Genomic DNA, 19,540 nt, shown 5'->3' on the forward strand with positions numbered 1-19,540 from the left:
AGATCAATACTATAGAGCAACAGGATCAACTTTAAAAAAAGTAGTTAAATACTATTCACTATCAAGTCAGTATTTTTCAATATAAAGGAAATTGTGAATTTTATATTGTTCCAGTTCAGCAATAAGATTCCACTGCAATGAAAGATGCACTAAATTACAAATGCCTTTTATTGATTTTTCCCCCCCAAATTGAGTTGTCCTTTTTGAAACTTTACTGAAAGAGAAGGTAGTTGAATGCTAGAAAAAATGGGAACGGCTTGAAGTAGGCAGCTGAAGAAAATTATATACCAATATATATGTGGAATGTTTCAAACCTTAGTAGAGCACAACATACAAAGTAATTATTTATGCAATACAGACCTACAAAACAATACAATTCTTTTCACAAATATCTTCACATAGTTCTGAATGGCAATCTTGTAGAAAAAGTAGAATTTATGCAACACCAAAATAACATTGTTCCTTTAGTATAAATTCTTTTCATTTTCCCAAGAGCTGAAAGATAGGGTATTCTATATTGTCAACATGATTGAATGAGGACCAATAAAGAACATGCTCAGATTATACAGCTGTACTGGCTGTTACACAAGCTATGCCATAATGGAAATAAATTTTTTGCTTCTATAGGCAATGCTGTGATCCTTTTCTTGCTGCTTGCCTAAAACATCAGGCTCCAGGCAGAAGTGTGCTTTGAATCCGCATATGATTTAATGGAAAAATATGGAAGTAAATCTCAAAATTAAGGTTGGGTTTATGGAACAATGCACATTTAGTTATGCCAGAAAGAGAGATCAGGAAAAAGCCATAAGGACTCACACTTGGTGTATCAACTCTGTTGCTAATTTCCTCTTCATTAATTGCACAACAAAACAGAAAACTAAAACAAAAAAAAATACACCCTAATCATCTAGACTTAGAAGCATGCTTGATCACTATGTTGATGGAAAGAATAGTTACATTTATCTCATAATTTAAATATTCTTATTGATGCCCAGAAAAGTCAGTGCTGAAGAATTACAATCATTGTAAAGATACAAGACAAAAATGTGGTATGGGTAAGCCCAGTTTAAAACCCCAGTATTATAGCCAACTTCCATTGTTAAAATCGATTAATCCTCAAGATTATAAAGATTTACATGAGAAACATGTTTCATAATATAGCTAGTACAAGAATTTTAGCCATCATATGTAGGTCTTTCCCCATACATGAATCAAAATAGACTTACTATGACTAAAAAATATAGATTTTCTTTTTAAACTACAGACCCCAGCAGCCATTTTCTGCTTCTTTTCCCTTCCCCCCCAAAAGTCAAGCAAGTTCTACAAAAATAGCAATTAACTTTAAAAAATAGCTTCTTCCAGCAATTTTAAGTTACATTCAGATGTTATATTTACTATTTATAAGCACTGAGGATCTGGCCAGACTCTGAAGAGAGACTTGCTATGCTTCAAGTTTTCATCTGCCAGCAGCAGTATGTGTTCCAGCTTCAGTATCTGGTTTGGTATTCATGGTGCCACCTGTTGAAATCATTGTAGAAAAGCACTATGCTGCCAGAAGCCATGCCGGTCATTATACACCTATGAAGAGGGAGAAAAAACTAATTCAGAGAATCCTCATCATCTTTATGTTAAGGTTGTATTTAACAAAACATATATGCTCTACCACCAATGTCAAAGTGTCTAATGGTATAGCTTTCCACTGAGGTCAGTTATCATTAGGCGTTGCTCCTGCCACCACCACCGTGTTAGGAGTGTTAAAACAGCTGGGATAGATGGAAGAAAACATCAACATTAAAAAAACAGACTGCTCTGGGATTAGTTTAAATCTTAATCTTAAACATGCTGTTTCTTTGCCTGCCTGCTGCATTTCATTCAATAAAGGCAGTACAAGATGGTATTGTAAACTAAGGATATCAAACTGATTGACTCTTACCTTTGGTCATATGAAAGAGCCATGGATCGGATTCCAGCATCACAACCAGGATAGGCAAAAAGTTGCTTGAGGTCACACACTTGCCATACCATAACAACTCCATTGTCTCCTCCTGTAAGGAGGTATTGACCATCGCGGCTCATCTGAATTGCCTAAAGAATTCAAAGTGCAACTTCTATGAATGCTCATCATTAAATTATTTTACTCAAATGTAACTGCCAGTTAAGGAGACATCAGATGCCCTATTAAAACATTTACGTAAAAATATTTAAATAAAAAAGTAATAATCACAGTTGCAACAAATAAATGAATAAATTACACTTGGATAATAGAACATAGTGAAAAGGTTACATTCGTGACACTTTATTGTTCTGGCTATTGTCACTTAATTTGGGAAGCAGGGACTTAGTCCTCTTCAAACATGTAGACAATTGTGACATGTTTTTAGGAGCTTAAATGACAAGTAACAATAGCACTTGTCAAAATAAAATTCACACCGTTCTCACACAGAAAAATATCTGCCAGATTAATTCACCTCCTGATTTCTTCTCCTTCTTGTCCACCAGCTTATTTTTACCTCGCCCCAGTCTTCAGCTTTCCCTCCTGACAGCCTTTATCTGAGAAAACTGGCCCAGTTGTGTGATACTGGCTACTGTGCCAGGCCCACTTGCACTGTGGAGAACCTTCAACAACATGTGGCCCCGGCACAGGGCACCCCGCCGAAGAAGGTGGTGGAGCGAGGCAGACCAGCCGGCCGTTCGGGAATGAGCCCCTCACCCGCCGTCCCCAGCCTCTGCCATCCCCCTCGCGGACATTCCGCTTCACTGGGGCTGCCGCATCCTCCTGGCGCCGGCCCCCGCCCAGCTCCGTTGTCTGGCCTCGCTGCCTCCCTTCTCTGGTTCCTGGCAGCAGCGTCCGCTTGCAGCATTCGCCTCCTGTCTCCCAGCCAATGGCACGCCAGCAGCCTTGAGCAGCAGCTGGTGGGCCAATGGCTGACGGTGCACATTTTTTCTCCGCTCCCTTACTCAATTATATATAAGGAGAGATGTGGCTTCTCAACTTGTAATGGTCTATGGCTATATACAATAAAGTATTTGACTGACTGACTGACCAACCTAAAGTTTATCTCAGATTTGTAGAAAAAGCTGTCTTATTTGTTCATGGCTTCAGTTTCCAGAATTGTGTCCATAGATGGCCATGTTGAGAATTATATAAATCTATAATAACCGACTACTTGAAGAAAAGAATTCATGATAAAGAATGATATTCCTCATCTCACGTCTTGCTCTGTATACTATTCTTCCCAGTTAAATTTAGAAAGTAGGAAGTTCTGATGAAAATACTCACTGCTGGCCTATGGTCAGCTTATTCAAATTAAATCAGATCCCACATAAAATCCACTGGGCTGTGGCATGTACAAACACATGCCAAACAAGTGTGATAACACAGTACACAGGATCATGAAACAAACAAACACTGCATAAATAACACAGACCAAAGAGTGCCCGAGTAATATACACAGCAGGAAAAACATTTATATAACAAGATAACACTGTACTAACAAGGAGTAACAAGAAACCACATGTAGTCAGTGATAGCAAAATACATCATGTAATGCACAAGTACATAGGTAGTACAGAATAAGTAGTACAAAGACGAAGACTCCGGATATCAATCTTCGTTTCGATGGCTCTTCTTCAAAAACTTCATCAAACTACAATTAATTACAAGTAAGCCATACTATTATTATCATGTATTGTAATTATAACCATAGGTAAAGGTTCCCTTGCTCGAAAGCCAGTCGAATCTGACTCTAGGGTTACGGTGCTCATCTCCGTTTCAAAGCCGAAATCCAGCACTGTCTGAAGACGTTTCCATGGTCATGTGGCCGGCATGACTAAACACCAAGGCGCACGGAACGCTGTTACCTTCCCACCGAAGCGGTACCTATTTATCTACTTGCAATTTCTTGCTTTTGAACTGCTAGGTTGGCAGGAGCTGGAACTAGAGACAGGCCTTCACTCCGTCATGCGGCACCCTGGGTCTCGAACTGCTGAACTACTGACCTTCCACAACCTGCAGTTCAGCATCTTAACCACTTGAGCCACCACAGCTCCTACAATTATAACCATATCCTTATATTAAAAGGCAAAAAATACCTTTATAAAGCACCTATAATGTACAGAAGCCTTCAAAGCAGTATATATAGGCAAAAAACTTAAAAAGAAGAAGGAAAAGAAGAATGCTCTCACAATGTCACCATTTAAAGAGTTGTAATAATACACAATGCCATTGATAGGTCATAAGGCTCACCAATCCTTGTATTAAATCAGTCTCAATTGGACATCCGATCACCAATGGAACATTTTCTCATATAGTCGGTGAGCCTCAAGGTGTGGTCAGCATCTAGAGACTTTAAGTACTGTAGCTAGTATCTGTTGGGCACCATAGCAGTCAGGTTCTTAAAGTTACAGGAAATTAAAGGACCAGACACTATTTCTGCTGATAAGTAACAGCTAAACTCTAACAATAAGTCAACTCATAAGTAGCAGCCAAATTCTAATGCCTGTTTGAGGCCATGGAGATGATAAGTTTTAAGTTTAAAAATCCAGAATGCCTCATGTTGTCGCAGGCTTTTTTGGACATCTATGGAAGTATATTGGTGAGTTTTAAGCACTTCCAGTATCACAAATTGAAAATCATCAAAAGAATGCTGCATGTCGATGAAATGTTGAACCATGGGTGATTCTAAGCGTGAATTGCTAATACAAGATCTATGCTCAACCACACGGGTATCTTTTAAAATGGTCCTGTGAATGTCTGTATGTGGGAATGTCGACTAGGACTATTAGAACCCATGTGGTTATTACAACTCTTTAAATGGTGACATTGTGAGAGCATTCTTCTTTTCCTTCTTCTTTTTAGGTTTTTTGCCTATATATACTGCTTTGAAGGCTTCTGTACATTATGAGTGCTTTATAAAGGTATTTTTTGCCTTTTAATATAAGGGTATGGTTATAATTACAATACATGATAATAACAGTATGGCTTACTTGTAATTGTAGTTTGATGAAGTTTTTGAAGAAGAGCCATCGAAGCGAAGATTGAAATTTATACTACTTACTCTGTACTACCTATGTACTTGTGCATTACATGATGTATTTTGCTATCGCTGACTACGTGGGTTCTTGTTACTCCTTGTTAGTACAGTGTTACCTTGTTATATAAACATTTTTCCTGCTGTTTATATTAGTTGGGCACTCTTTGGTCTGCGTTATTTATGCAGTGTTTGTTTGTTTCATGTACAAACACATGACAAACCATTTATTAGGAAATTTCCAGTTCTTAGCTGTATCCACGAAGTACTAAATGGCATAGTCCATTTTTGGTACAGGTACCATAATCCTTCAGTGTTTTATCTGCTATTATCCCTAAATCCAGCTGTTTTGCCAGTTATCTCAATTCCTTTTAAAAATTGATTTATATATTTAAATTTACATAGTTAAATCTCAGAAGATCTGTAACAGTTAAGAAAAAAAAATTGTTTTTCAAATGCTTGTGCATTTGATGATTCTTTCCTGTGTGAATGCTTTTAACATTTAAGTTTAACAAGAATTTTTTATTTATAAAGGTTTACCCAGCTCCTCTTTTGGGTGGGATAGTAATCCTAGGTTCCCTAAATTTTATTTATTTTTTCACCCATCATACAGAATAGTTAATAACATTTCAATAAAATTATGTTTTAAATTTATTTATTTATCTAGGGTTGCTTTTACATGCTGCCTCCCCAGAGACTTGCTGAAGACAGCTTATTATTTATTTTAAAAGTTAAGGTCAGCTCCAAACAACTTCGCAACTAGTTCCCCAAACTATGTTTGGACTTGTGCTTGCAAACTATGTCCTATGTCAGACTGCAAGCTGCTTTTGAGATCGAGAAGTTATTTAGAAGCAGTTTGTTATATGGCATGAAGGTCTGCTGTTAAAAGAAAGTCAGAATCTTCACTTGGAGATACATACATGCCTTTTGGCTTGCCTAAAGTAACTCTTTGGATCCCAGCCATAAAAGATGAAATTCACACCTTAGTTAGCGATACCATATGAGTGCCCAGAAATGTTTATGTTTTCCCTTTTTCAATCAGAACCTCTATTAAATTCTTGGATGAAATGGTTTCAAGTCTCTAATTTACTACGCCTGCTTATGCAAACCCATTTGCCTGCAGTGAGCAAATGGTTATATAGTACAGTGCATTTATTATTGTAAACTCTAAGGAAGAAAAGCTGGTAACAATCTTCTTTTTTTAATAAAAAAAGAAAAGAAAAGCATGGTTTAGAATTACTATTATGCTAAGTGCATTCAGTCAAATGTATACTGTACTATGGAGACTGTAATGCCTTTTAACCCATCTGCATTAAATATGAGATAATCAAAATCAGTCATTTAATACAACTGAATTTTGCCTTAAAATGTAGTTATGTCCAAAGTTTTATATTACTGGTTTCTGAAATAAGAAATAATAATGACAAAGATGTAAGCAGACGTTTCCCATGTAACAGAGGAAGGATATTTGTTACACAGATGTGCTTAAAACATAAACATGTCAGTCTTAGTGCATTATAAATGAATAGATGACAATATAGACAACAGGAAGGATGATGAAGCTAAGGCAGTTAATTGTTTAAAAGAAAATGCTGGACTCGTGATATCTAACAAACCAAATACAATTACTAAAAAGATTATTCATTATAAACAAAATCAATAGCAATTTTTCCTCATTTCACAAATGGCAGTTTCCTAAGGGTATTTTTGAAACTGCAGTGAAGAGTGTGACAAATAATTATTTGCTGCAGTTATAAAATTCATCTGATGAAAATCCATTAACCTTATGGTTATGGTTCACTTGAATATTATACTGGAGGCTTTTTATCAGAGAAATGCTATATTAAAAGGCAAATTAAAGCCATTAATCTTTAACTCTTCTACCACCAATGAGTTTAGTGGATTTCGGTGTTGTTGATTAAATTAAAAAAAGGAGATTTCGAGTTTTACTCATAGCAGTAGCATGTTAGTGAGTCACACAGAAGGGGATGGGGAGGGGAATAATCTTTTTCAGTCTGTCAAGATTTCAGTTTCATAACATGGCCCTCAGGATTTAGTGTAGGATAGACTTGCTTCATAGAAGTTGTCTACAGAAATATCAATCAGTGTTTTGATGTTTCCTTACTATGAAAGTTATTTTGAATTCTTTAAGTGGTGTTGTAATATTTAATCTTTCTACTAATGTGTAGTTCTGGTGCACAAACATTATATCAAAGCCCCAAATTTATTTTTGCTCAATTTTCTTCTGTTTTTTACTTGTACTTTCTTAAGGAGTCTTGACACTCAGATTCTTGAGAGGCCATGCTTTTTAAAAAAGCAGACCTGTCACTATGACAACTTTGGCATACAACACCAAGAGCTTGTTAGATGCTTTGCTTTTCAAAACAGACCAAAGAGAGAAAAATAAATTGGTTCCTTTGGGTGGAACAGCACACTGGCTTTGTTGAGGGTAAAATAACGTTATATTTTTGAACTGCCTGCCTATTTAGATTTAAGTTACTCATTAAAATATCTAAACATAGCTAGGCAGATCTGCTGTTAGCCTAACCTCTAGTGAGCAATACAAGTTTTAAAACAAAAACAGGTGGAAAGTGTTGATTAGGCCCTGAGTATCTCCAGACTGCTTATACAGTCTCTTGGTAGCATTTTTTCATACTTGTGTACGAGATAGTAAATCAGAAGATTATATTGTCTGCCTGTAACAGCCAAAAGTGTCTACTTTTTTTCAACATATGGGAAACCAAGCCTGCAATGACACTAGAAAGTATACAGAAAAGTTTGAATGAAAAACTAAGTTTCTGTTCCCTGCATATATACCATCTCTTACTAGCAATGAGTGTGAAATCGTTGAACAGTGGACAGATGCATTTTAAACACTCTTGTTTTAATAATCCAATTGCAACTTGCCTTATGGTATGATAAAGCACCTTCAACCCCCACCCCCCGCATACACCAAACTTGGGAATGTAATAAGATTGAATGGTTTACATTTAGAGAGTTCAAGTTCAAATTGCTAATATCTTTATTCTGCTTTTCTTGCGACATAGTAACTTGATACATGAGCATTAAAATGTAATACTTCAGTTACATAAGATGGTGTTGCTTATACTGTTCACTTTTACTCACCCTTATATTATCATCTGTTTCCATAGTGGCCTGCAGTTTCCCATTCACACTGAACACACAGAAATGACCATTGTCATAGTATATGACACAGTGACCCTCTCTTGATGCCTGGATAAGTTTTGCTTTCAAACAGTTTTCAGGTGCTTCTAGTGTCCTCAGTAGATCTCCATTCATAGAATGTATGAGACACGGTCCATCTGATGAAAAGGGGAGGGGGAGCAAAACCATCAAGGTCTTACAGGAACATCTGGATTATAATATCTTAACCTACAGGCATACGCTCACAAGATTGTTCGTATTCACATCCAATAATAATAGACAAACTAATACACTTTATTCCATCATCATTTCTCCACCCCCTCACTAGCTGGAAAGCAGATTAAAAAGCAAAGAAATAGTGGGCAATAATTGGGTATTATTACTGGTAGATACTTGATCTGCTTAGTAAAGGAACTGTACAGGAGAGTGCGTTTTTGTGATTGCAGAGGTGAGTGGCGGCTGAGTGGAGGAAACAGGTTCTGTATGTGTCTGAAGCAAACTCCTTCCTGCTGGCTGTTTCGGCTCCCTTTTGATGCCACGTCAACAGCCTATAACAGGATCTTTGACCAAGTCAGATCCAGCCTTCTGAGTGCTGTCATCTGGCCTTTCCAGTTGCCACTTACAAAGTTTACTGGATGTGATTGAGCTCCTTGGTTTTAAGGCCAGCCTTCTATAATGCCTGCTGCCAAGTCCGATTACAAAGTGGCAGTCCAAACTTTTGGCTTAGAATACCTGTAAAATGTAAAGGTTCCCTTGCTCGAAAGCCAGTCGAATCCTACTCTAGGGCTGCGGTGCTCATCTCTGTTTCAAAGTCGAAGAGCCAGCGCTGTCTGAAGACGTTTCCGTGGTCATGTGGCCGGCATGACTAAACACCAAGGCGCGTGGAACGCTGTTACCTTCCCACCGAAGTGGTATCTATTTATCTACTTGCAATTTCTTGCTTTCGAACTGCTAGGTTGGCAGGAGCTGGAACTAGAGACAGCAGCTCACTCCGTCATGCGTCAACTCGGGTCTCGAACTGCTGAACTGCCGACCTTCCACAGCCTGCAGTTCAGCGTCTTAACCACTTGAGCCACCGCAGCTCCTTAGAATACCTGTACATGCTGGCAAAACCGTTAAGTGCAACATGAGGAAATAACTTTTGTCTAGATACCACCCAGTCTTCAGGATATGGTCCTTTGAAAACACTTGACATGAGTGATTATTCTTGCTCTCAAGAGCTAGCAAACCAATTCTTTTGACCAAAAAAAAAAAAAAAAGAGCTAGCAAACCAATCTGCAAATATTGTATTAGGGGCAGGGGAAATTCCACCACTTGAGACAACTAGAATGGAAAGATAAGGGTGTTCTAGAGGAAAACACAGAAATGTGGTAGGTGCTTAGTGTATCAGCACAGGAAAGTATACCTAACACAAATGACATTTCATTGTCCAAATTTAATCCCCATTAAAATACACATGAGAAGCTGTGCATCCATTTGTATGAAAACAATAACTTAAACCACAATTAATTTGCACTGCAGTGCTAGCAATCTCCACAGAAAGGGTATCTAGACTCACCTTTTCAAAACTGCTACCAAAGGACTTATTTTAAATGGTTACATAATTTTAACATAAATATCTAAAAACTTCACAATTTAAAAAAAGGGTTCTAAATTTTTTTTATAAAAGTATGCAGGAAAAATTTACCTTTAGAACCACTTATCACCAGGCCAAGTTCAGCACAAATTGCAGCACAGACAATTTCATAGTCATGTCCAGTCAAGATAGCTCGAGGCGATGCAAATTCACCTTCAAGAAGGAAAAAAGAAACAAAGAATCACAAATTGTCTCAGATTACAATTTTTACAGTGTTTAGTTGTATAAACAATTGGGAAATGTCACTTTTCATAATATTCATTCAAGTTACATTTTACTGAACTCACCAAAGAGTTCAGTAAATACCTCTAAACAGTAAAGATAAAGCATGTAAAATGAAATATTTTTGAACACAGGAGTTAACTTTGGACATAATACCAAATAATGGCTTGAAATACGTATGGTTTGAGCTTCCAAATGTGCAGTGAAATACAATCTGGAGTATGCAGACATCGTGCCAAACAGAACCCTGGTTTACCAGCCCACATCATACCTTAGTTTAAAATTCTAGTTTGTCAGTTCAGCTGTTGTTCCTAACCAGAGTCAAAGGTACTACAGTTATGCTTTGGTGTGATGCCTGAATTGAGCCAGAATGCCCTGACCAAAGAGGAAACTGGGAAGGGAGTGTGCTGACTGCATTTCATTCTGATCTGACTTTAAGCTGAAAAAGGTGGTTTATCACAAATTCTGCAAGTTTTCCTTATTTTCAATGGAAATTTATCCTTTATCAGACTCACAAATCCAGTCTTCATCACAAAATATGCAACAAAAATACATTTAAAAAAATTAACATCTTGCAGGACTTCCCCATTCCAATCACAGTTCAAATGTCAAGGTTCCATTAACAGTACAATTTCTTTTTCATGGTTACAAAGAAGTCAGAATTATGGACTTGGAGGACATGTTTTGATAAGTGCACTCCTTTTGTGCTTCTAAACGTAGTGTCAACTTGTATTTTGCAGAAGAAAGCAAAATTACTTCATTTTTTCCCCTCCTGGAATGGCAAGGACAAAGGAAAATACACATTGACTTGCTAGATAGCTGACATCAGTGCTTATTAAAAGATTACAATAGCTATAAACAAATAAGAGAGCCTAGTTGTTTTACTTTCTGTTCAGAACTCATAATCTAAAGCATTCTCTTAAAAACATTATACACACACACAATTTAGGATCCAAAAAACTGTAAAACCATTTCTATTCCCATGTCAACTTTCTATTTCCACTCCATTTCCATTCCATTCCCATGCCAACTTTACTTCAAACAGCTCCTTATGACAACTGCTTCTGAAACTGAAGGGAGTTTTAAAAAGCAGTTTATGAGCAGGTGGGAATCCTTTGCTCAAAGAAAAGGGACCACAACTGCCATGGCACGGAGAGCCCAAGCCTCCTGTGTGAACCTTTGGACAGTGCTATCCTGTGCAGTTACTTCAGTCTAAGCCCATTGACCTCAAAGGACTTAGAGTGGAGTAACTGTACCAGATCGCACTGCAGTTCTCATTCTTACGGGTAAAGGTTAGGATTTTTTTAAAAGAAACAATATTTTACAGCAACTCAAAAGTTATACAATTTTAAAATAGTAGCCATAAATTTTACAAAGCTTTTGTTTCATGCGAGATTTGGCAAAACACATTCAAATCCAGGAAGCATGGCAGACAGTTCAGGGTGGGGGAAGTCAAATGAAAAACATAAGGGCAGGAACCTTACATCTTCTTATGTTTATGAGGTGGTGCTTAGGTGAGTGTGAACTCTTACTATGCTTTTAGAGACAAGCTGCTCTATTGAACTTTCCATCTTATATAGGAGAGAGCTTGAGGTAGTTTAATTTTTAAAATGTAAATAATACAGTGTATTACTGTGCATGCTTTGAAAGGCATTCCTATAATCCAATGGCTGTCAACATTAGTCCTCTGCACCGTCCCAAATACACAATGTTATCACTGAATGCCCCTCTTTATGTATTAAAATATTTATATTTCACCATTATCACTGACCACAGCAGCTCAAAAACAGCTTATAAAAAATCCCACAGGTAACACATAATGATTAAAAAAATAATAACAGAAAATAAAAACACAGTTTTTTCCACAGAATAATACCTTTTTACTGAAATAAACTAAAATATGCCTGCCTAAAAAGAACCGCCTTACATTTCTTAGTGAAGGCAGGAAACATAAGAGCCGCTCTGCACTTTTGGGGGGAAGATCTCTCCTTATATATAATTGTGTTTTGGTCATGGACTCTCCTGAACATTCCACACACTCCCAAATCAATTGGCTTCCTGATCTGTCACTCAGAGGGTGTCCCTAGCCACTGGCTGCGTTGCCTGAGTCCTGTCCAGCCGCCACTCAAGAGTACTCGTGTGCCATTGGCTGGGTGCTGGGTTTGCTCCTCTTCCCTGCCCACTCCCCCTTCAGCCACTGTGCCCTGTCAGAATTACTGGCAAACGGCTTTCTCTCTTGATGAAGACACTTGCCTCCTGTGTGGGACTAATTTTTCCCTCAGTAGCTGTTGGTAGGTGTAACGAAATGGCAGTTACTTGTGTCTGTAAGATAGCTGCCATCCGTGTGTTTACAATGTTCCTCCATAAGGCTTAATTGAGCTGTAGTTCCAGAGAGGTGCCTGCAGGGGTATCACTCACTGGGTTGAATGGGGCTTCCTCATCTGCTGGCCTACAGTTCCCAGCTGCCCCAAGGCCAAAAAATTGCGGGAAAAGAGGGACCGTCCATATAGACTCCAGCTAGGCCACAAGCCAGAGACGTGGGGAACCCTGGGAGGCAGCAGAAATGCAGCCACTTCACAGTCAGCTGGACTGGGGAATGAATAGAAGTTTCTCTGCTCTCTTGGGCAGGAGAGACAGTCTGAAGCAGAGCCACAGACCAGTCCAAGGAGAGATCCTATCCTGAGCCCACAACCTCCAGAGGTAGAGAGTACTGTGTGTAGGGGAAGAGGATTGCATTTAACCCCTGTTGATTTATACCCTGTTGGTTCACAGTGTGTGCTTACTCCTACAGTTGTGCCTTATTTATTTAGTGTGTGTGTGCTCCATAATTGTGTAAATAGTTAAATAAATTCTTTTATTTGGGCTAATAATCTGTGTTGTGCTCTGACCACATAGTCCCTGCTCTCTTGGGCAAGAGAGAGAGGCTGAAGTACAGGTGAGCCCACAACCTCCAAAGGTAGAGACTACTGTGTGTAGAGAAAGAGGATTGCATTTAACCCCTGTTGATTTATACCGTTGGTTCACAGTGTGTGCTTACTCCTACAGTTGTGCCTTATTTATTTAGTGTGTGTGTGCTCCATAATTGTGTAAATAGTTAAATAAATTCTTTTATTTGGGCTAATAATCTGTGTTGTGCTCTGACCACATAGTCTCCCCCACTCTACACAATACCAAAGGAAGGGGGTAGCCCAGGGAAGCAAGGAAAGGCCAGACCCTTGGGTTGCCAACTTTCAAGGGATTCCTCCAAAGATTGGGGATTCCATCTCTAAATAGGGAGATTCAGCCAGGTCTCACTGAAAAGGCAGTGACAATTCAGTGAGTGGTGGCAGTGAATTTAAGGAGTGAGGTACGCCCATGGGATGAGAGAGGAGGCAAACAGCTGAGTTGTAAACTGGAGCCCATTTTGCCACAGTAGGCAACCAAGCTTAGTTCAGACAAAAGAAGGAAACCCTTCACAGGCCTTTGTGAGGAACGCATTGGGGCCAGTCCTGACTAGGGTTGCCAGAATCAGGTAGGGAGATTCCTGGAGATTTTCTGGTAGAGTCTATGAAACACAGGATTTGGGGAGGGAGAGGCCTCAGCTGAACAGAATGCCATAAAGCCCGCCTTCCAAAGCAGTTATTTTCTCTGGCGGGGAGAGATCTGTTGCCTGGAGTTCAGTTCTGATACCTGGTGATCTTCAGGCTCCACTTGGAGGTTGGCTACCCTAGGCATTGCAGTAGGTGCTTCAGAGCAGGGTCTGCTAGGTCCAGGTTCTTGCTGTAGAAGCTGAGTGGGTGATTTTGGACCAGTCACAGATTTTCAGCCTAACCTACCTCACAGGGTTGTTTTGCAAGTCAAAAGGGGGAGAGGAGACTGATGTAAGCTGCTTTGGACCCCATTGCAGAGAAAGACTACTTTTCCTCCTGGGATACCATAGTTGCCAATCTCCAGGTGAGGGCTGAGGATAACTCAGAATTACAACTGCTCTCCAGATGGCAGAGATCAGTTCCCCTGGAGAACATGGTGGACTCTGTGTCCTTATACCCTGCTGAGATGGGCCCCCCATGACAACCAATGTGACGTGGAAGTCAGGGTTTCAGAGCACCGTAGAGGCTGCAAGTGGGGGGGGAGATGGAAAGCTGAAAAGTGAGGGGAAAATAAAGGTAGGTTGATGCTTGGCTGGGAAGGAAATAGGGTTGCCAACTCCAGGTGGGAAATTTCTGGAGATTTCAGGGATGGAACCTGGATAGGGTGGCGTTTGAGGAGGGGTGGGATCTCAGACAGGTACAATGCCATAGACTCCACTCTCCCAATCAGCCACTCTCTCCTGGGCAATCACTGTTGCCAATATCCAGGTGAGGGGTGGAGATCACTCAGAATTACAACTGATCTCCAGGAGGGAGGGAGGAGGAGATGGAAAGCTGAAATCAGGGGCAGATAATGGCAGGTTGATGCTTGGCTGGGAAGGAGATAGGGTTGCCAGCTCCAGGTTGTAAAAATTCCTGGAGATTTGAGGGGTGGAGCCTGGAGAGGGTGGGATTTGAGGAGGACTTGGACCTCAGACAGGTACAATGCCATATACTCCACCTTCCAAACCAGCCATTTACCCCTGGGTAACTATTGTTGCCTATCTTCAGGTGAGGGCTCGAGATCACTCAAAATTACAACTGTAATTAGTAGTCTTAGTAGTAGTTTTATTTCCTTTTTCCTATAGATATTAATTACCCCTTCCTTTGAATTCTGTGTAGTTTCTAGAATAGAAGCAATAAAAAAAGAAGTTACAAAAGGGCAACAATCTTTCACTGTTTCCAGGAGTGCATTCACAGGGGGGGTTGATCCAGACTAAATTTTCCAGTGCCAGAATGGAACATTCCTGCCTCCCTCCACTCACTGTATCCACTGACCTCCACAAAATGCTGGTCTTGGTGGACACAAGACCTGAGGAATGGCATGAAGGGGTCTACAACAGAAAGGGGGAATTTGCAGAAATTGGCAATTTATTCTGGATCGTTGTGTGTGCGCGCGCACACGCACACACACACACCATCAAGTCACAGCTGAGTTATGGTGACCTCGTAGGGTTTTCAAGACAAGAGACCTTTGGAGGTGGTTTGGCATTTCCTGCCTCTGCATCACAACCCTGGTATTCTTTGGAGGTCTCCCATCCAAATACTAGCCAGGGCTGACCCTGCTTAGCTTCTGAGATCAGGCTAGCCTGGGCTATCCAAGTTAGGGCCTTCTGGGTCCTACACAGGAAGACTTACAGGACTTTCAACTTTACATTGCAATAATAAGGCTCTTGGTCTGACCATGTGCATCTTCTATAAGACAAAATTTTCACACCAGTGCATTCAGTACATGGAAGGTACACTGCAATCTGGACTGGCTCCAAAGTCAAGCACTGCCTGGGACTCCAAGACAGCAAATAGTTTGCTGTCCCAGCAGTGCTGCCATTCTCTCTGCAAATGACCCATCCAAAAGAATTCTGAGTTTGTATGCCTTAGCCTTTCTGGCTGAAGTTTGGCCAAGGATCTGCAAAATCCTGGAGTCAGCCCTAGCTGTAGACTGTATTAATGGTATGAAATTACATTTAGGCCTTATAAATATTAATAATATACTCTGAGAGCATTTAGGACTCATATTACAAAGAACAATCAACAGCATATGTTCATTACAGGTGAAGCAATAGTGGGACCATCCAGAGAAATATAAATGTATACATACTCTGACACTTTTAACATGGACAATATGAAAGGAAGGACAGGGACATTTGATGGATGTAAGGGATGTTGGATGTGTTTGGAGGACAGATGTTAAACATTGTTGTGATATCAAAATATTCAAATGAATAATCTTCAAAGAAAATCAATAAAATATAAATTAAAAATTCAGAACATTGGGCACAATCCCATATGCTGTGCATATCACTAAGTATCTGAATTAATGCCAACTTCCCTTGTTCCTGGAAGATCCATTTCTACAGATGGAGCATGTTCTTGAATTGTTGCCATTTTCTTAAATATTTACATTTTAACACAGTAATTTTACAAAACAAAAAAGGTATAATAATTGACTCAAATGCACAGTACAAAAGCTGTTTTATAACTTAACACTAAACATTTTTTAATGAAATGAATTTTGAATATATTTTTTAATTAACACAGCACTGGCTAACCACACTTTATATAGTTTTGCTGCTTCATTCACTGAAATTTATCCTTCTCTTCACCACTGTAGTCTTATAGAACATGAATTCTCTGGAAAGTCAGACTGGTCCCTTTGATAAAAATGTTAAGCATTTAGGGGTCTTCATGCTTCTGGTTTTTCCAAATAATGGGGTCAACTTAGAGACTGATTGCAGACCAAAAGAGATTTCTTTAAAAGCTTTTAAATTCTTACTGCTTCAGAAGATTGTCATGGTTTTCACTAAAGCAAAGGGAAAATTTTACTTTGCTGCTGGTTTAAGGGGCACTAGTTCAAGCTTTTCTAAACTGGTTTAAGGGAACTGGCTTTTAGCTCTTCTTTGAAATCCTGGGGAAGTGACTTCAAAGAAAAGGCAAGGCTTTGTCCCTTAAGCAGGTTTACGATCACTGATCCAAGCTTTAACTAAGGCTTGAAAAGAATATTGAGTACATCTTTATGGAGATCCTTACAGAAAGATGAACAAGTCAAATGTGATTAAAGATAGTCCAAATCCTGTACTAGGATCCAAAGTGCAACCATTCAGATGATGCATTCTCCAATACTATATCTAATAATGCCTCAACCTATTGTTCAAGTGATACTAAAAACTTGAACTTGGATATTAATGCCAATAGTCACATAATGACAAAGATTACAAGTATTAAGTCATGCAAAGTAGGGGAAAAGTTTTTTACTTCTAAACTTAATAAACAAAGAACAAATCCATTTTGCAGAGTGCTTTCCCTCCCTCACAATGGTATGCATAATTCTTACGGAGTAAAGGCTTATTTTAAATCACCCGATTTAAATTTCAGAAGGTAAAAGAAAAATCCATGATACTTGTATATCTGTACTGCAATATACTTGAAACAACTGTTTAAGCAATCTTTTAAAAAACATAATAAACTCTAAACTTTCCTCCACTTCTACAACATTCAAGATAATCTGTTCTTCACTTAGCTAGAAACAAGTATGTGGCAACTATGTTTTTCTCCTAGTCTTGAATCTCAAAGTGGAAAAGCAAAAAAGAATCCAGAGATCTTAAGCTAAAAGGCAAAAGCTTAAGAAAACCGAATTGTATATTTTAATAAATTCAACCAATACAGGAAACGCTTATGAGCATTACCTTCTGTCTAGATTTGCTCTGCATACTAAAGGTTGCTTGCTTTAAAAAGTAACTTTTCTTAAAACAAACATGACTAGCTTCCATTTATACTTAAAACTGGAAAGTTAAATCCTGTCAATAAAATATCAGTTAACTCTCTATTATAGTTTTTAAAACTGTTGTAATAATTTCCTACAAGGGTAAGCAAAACAAAAAACTGTATCCAAGTGCAGTATCCCTCTCCTAAAAATCTTATAATGCAAAATTGTATCAAATAAAGCAAAGAGAAACTGTAAAAATTTTAAATACAAGGAATTCAGGGGCTGGGAGAAGACAATTGAACTTTTAAACATTTTAAAAAGAATTTTGTTGAAGAGGTCCTGGAATTCTGTTCCGGCGCATTCCCCCAGAAAAAAAGCCCTGGAGCAACCCTCTACTACATAGGCACAACACCAATACATTGAAAGATCCATAGGATATAATACAGCTCATGGCACACACAAAGTCATCTTACAGAAATGGGAAGTCTCTCATATCCGTCTTCAGCCAACAAGTGTGAGCTTCAAAGACCAGGGTCCTTACGCCCTGTGAAAATCCCTCCACATGTGAGCATTGTGTCTGCATGTGGAAAGATGTGCCCTAAATATTCAGCAAAAGTTGAATAATCCAAAAATGTTTTGTTATTTGTTGCAGGAACTAAAATGTGTATGAAGAAAAGCAACTTTTAAATGTATATAACTATTATATATGTATATAACTTTTAAATGTATATAACTATTTTAAGAGCATTATACTTGACACTAGATTTCTATTATATTTTATAACACGTGTAAATAAAATTCTACACAAAACATCACAGGCATAGTAATCTACAAAGCTAATAGCTAATTTTTTTAAAATTTTCTAGTCAAAAACTGTTCCTCAAAAAAGGAACACGGATGGGGCCTGAATCATATGACAATGTAAAACCATCACCATGTAGTGATTTAGTAACCAAAGTAATATCTTTTCATATACTGCATGAATGCAACATTTACAGATCTTTACATCAGTTCTTGTCTTCTAACAAACCACTACTAGTATCTATGTTAGAACGAAGTCATTTGTTTAATTTTTCAGAAATAGTTATAATCTAAGTTAACAAATAACTTAATTTCTCTTTGGAGACTCTCTCTAGAAAAAGGTGCCTTTATGTAATTTCATTTTGACAAAACATCTTCCTCCAGTATTTCATGCCATCTATTTGTATTGCCTAGAGAAAGAATATTTTAACACTTAGAAATAAAAGGTTTTGTGAAAACCAATAGGGTATAGAAGCTAATGCCATTTAAGCCAATTATGATGTAACATATAATGTATTTCACTTTTCATGCATCATTTCATGTTTTTCCTGCTAGCAGTAATAAGTATACAAAAGCTTTACACTTATAATATACATTAAACTTATTTTCAATAAAATTAATACAGTCAAGATTGAGTAGAACTCTTAGGATATTCTAACTCAGATTCATATGAAACAATCTTCAGTATCGTGTTATGATTTTAGCTCTTGACATACTAACGTCAGCAAAATTAATTGGGGAAATACTTTGAAGTTTACTAACTTTGCTCATTGAAAGAAGACCATGGCCTAATAATTTTTAGACAATGAAAGTGCTTTATGACAGTAATGGAAGATATGCTCCAAGCTGTTCTTTGTTGTTATTCCATCCCCTTAATTAAGTGGGGAAACTCTATCTTAAATGGAATACCAAATAAGGTAAAATAAATGTGATATATTAAGCCTATTATGCCAACACTATGCATATGGTACAGATTACTCTTTTATTAATTTACCAGATGATGATTATTACTTAAATAATATCTACCATTGGCTACAAGCAATAAATAGAGCTTTGTTTTGCCTGGAAAATGAAGGCCTGCATTACATCATACAGCATTAAAGCATCCTGGTCTTTCTGGAGAATTTCATGTGTACAATTTTAATTACACCTGAACTTAAGCACAGTCAACATAGTGAAAAACTTCTCTCCATATTCTAATTTAAAATGCAACTAGTGTGTTAGTACTATAATGAACCAATCACCATTAGAAGAACCTGTGCCCAGAAGGGGAGGAGGGACAGAAATAAGGTAGCCGACATAAAGACTGGAGTAAATAAACAGGCAATTAGGATACCAAACATCCTGGAGATTTCATCTCCCATGCCTTCTGGCA

At 38.3% G+C, this 19,540-nt stretch overlaps 1 protein-coding gene across 1 annotated transcript in view; it reads right to left on the minus strand.

The window, feature by feature from the left end:
* Positions 1–1,303: 1,303 nt before the first annotated feature.
* LRBA (LPS-responsive vesicle trafficking, beach and anchor containing) overlaps positions 1,304–19,540 on the minus strand; it is a 558,585-nt gene continuing 540,348 nt past the window's right edge. Inside the window, 4 exon segments of the mRNA XM_015409048.1 lie at positions 1,304–1,578; positions 1,934–2,085; positions 8,157–8,353; positions 9,883–9,984. Of these exon segments, the coding sequence (XP_015264534.1) occupies positions 1,488–1,578; positions 1,934–2,085; positions 8,157–8,353; positions 9,883–9,984 (542 nt within the window). The 3' untranslated portion in view covers positions 1,304–1,487.

The sequence above is a fragment of the Gekko japonicus genome, unplaced genomic scaffold (assembly GCF_001447785.1).
Source record: "Gekko japonicus isolate JY-2015 unplaced genomic scaffold, Gekko_japonicus_V1.1 scaffold24, whole genome shotgun sequence".
Lineage (NCBI taxonomy): Eukaryota > Metazoa > Chordata > Lepidosauria > Squamata > Gekkonidae > Gekko > Gekko japonicus.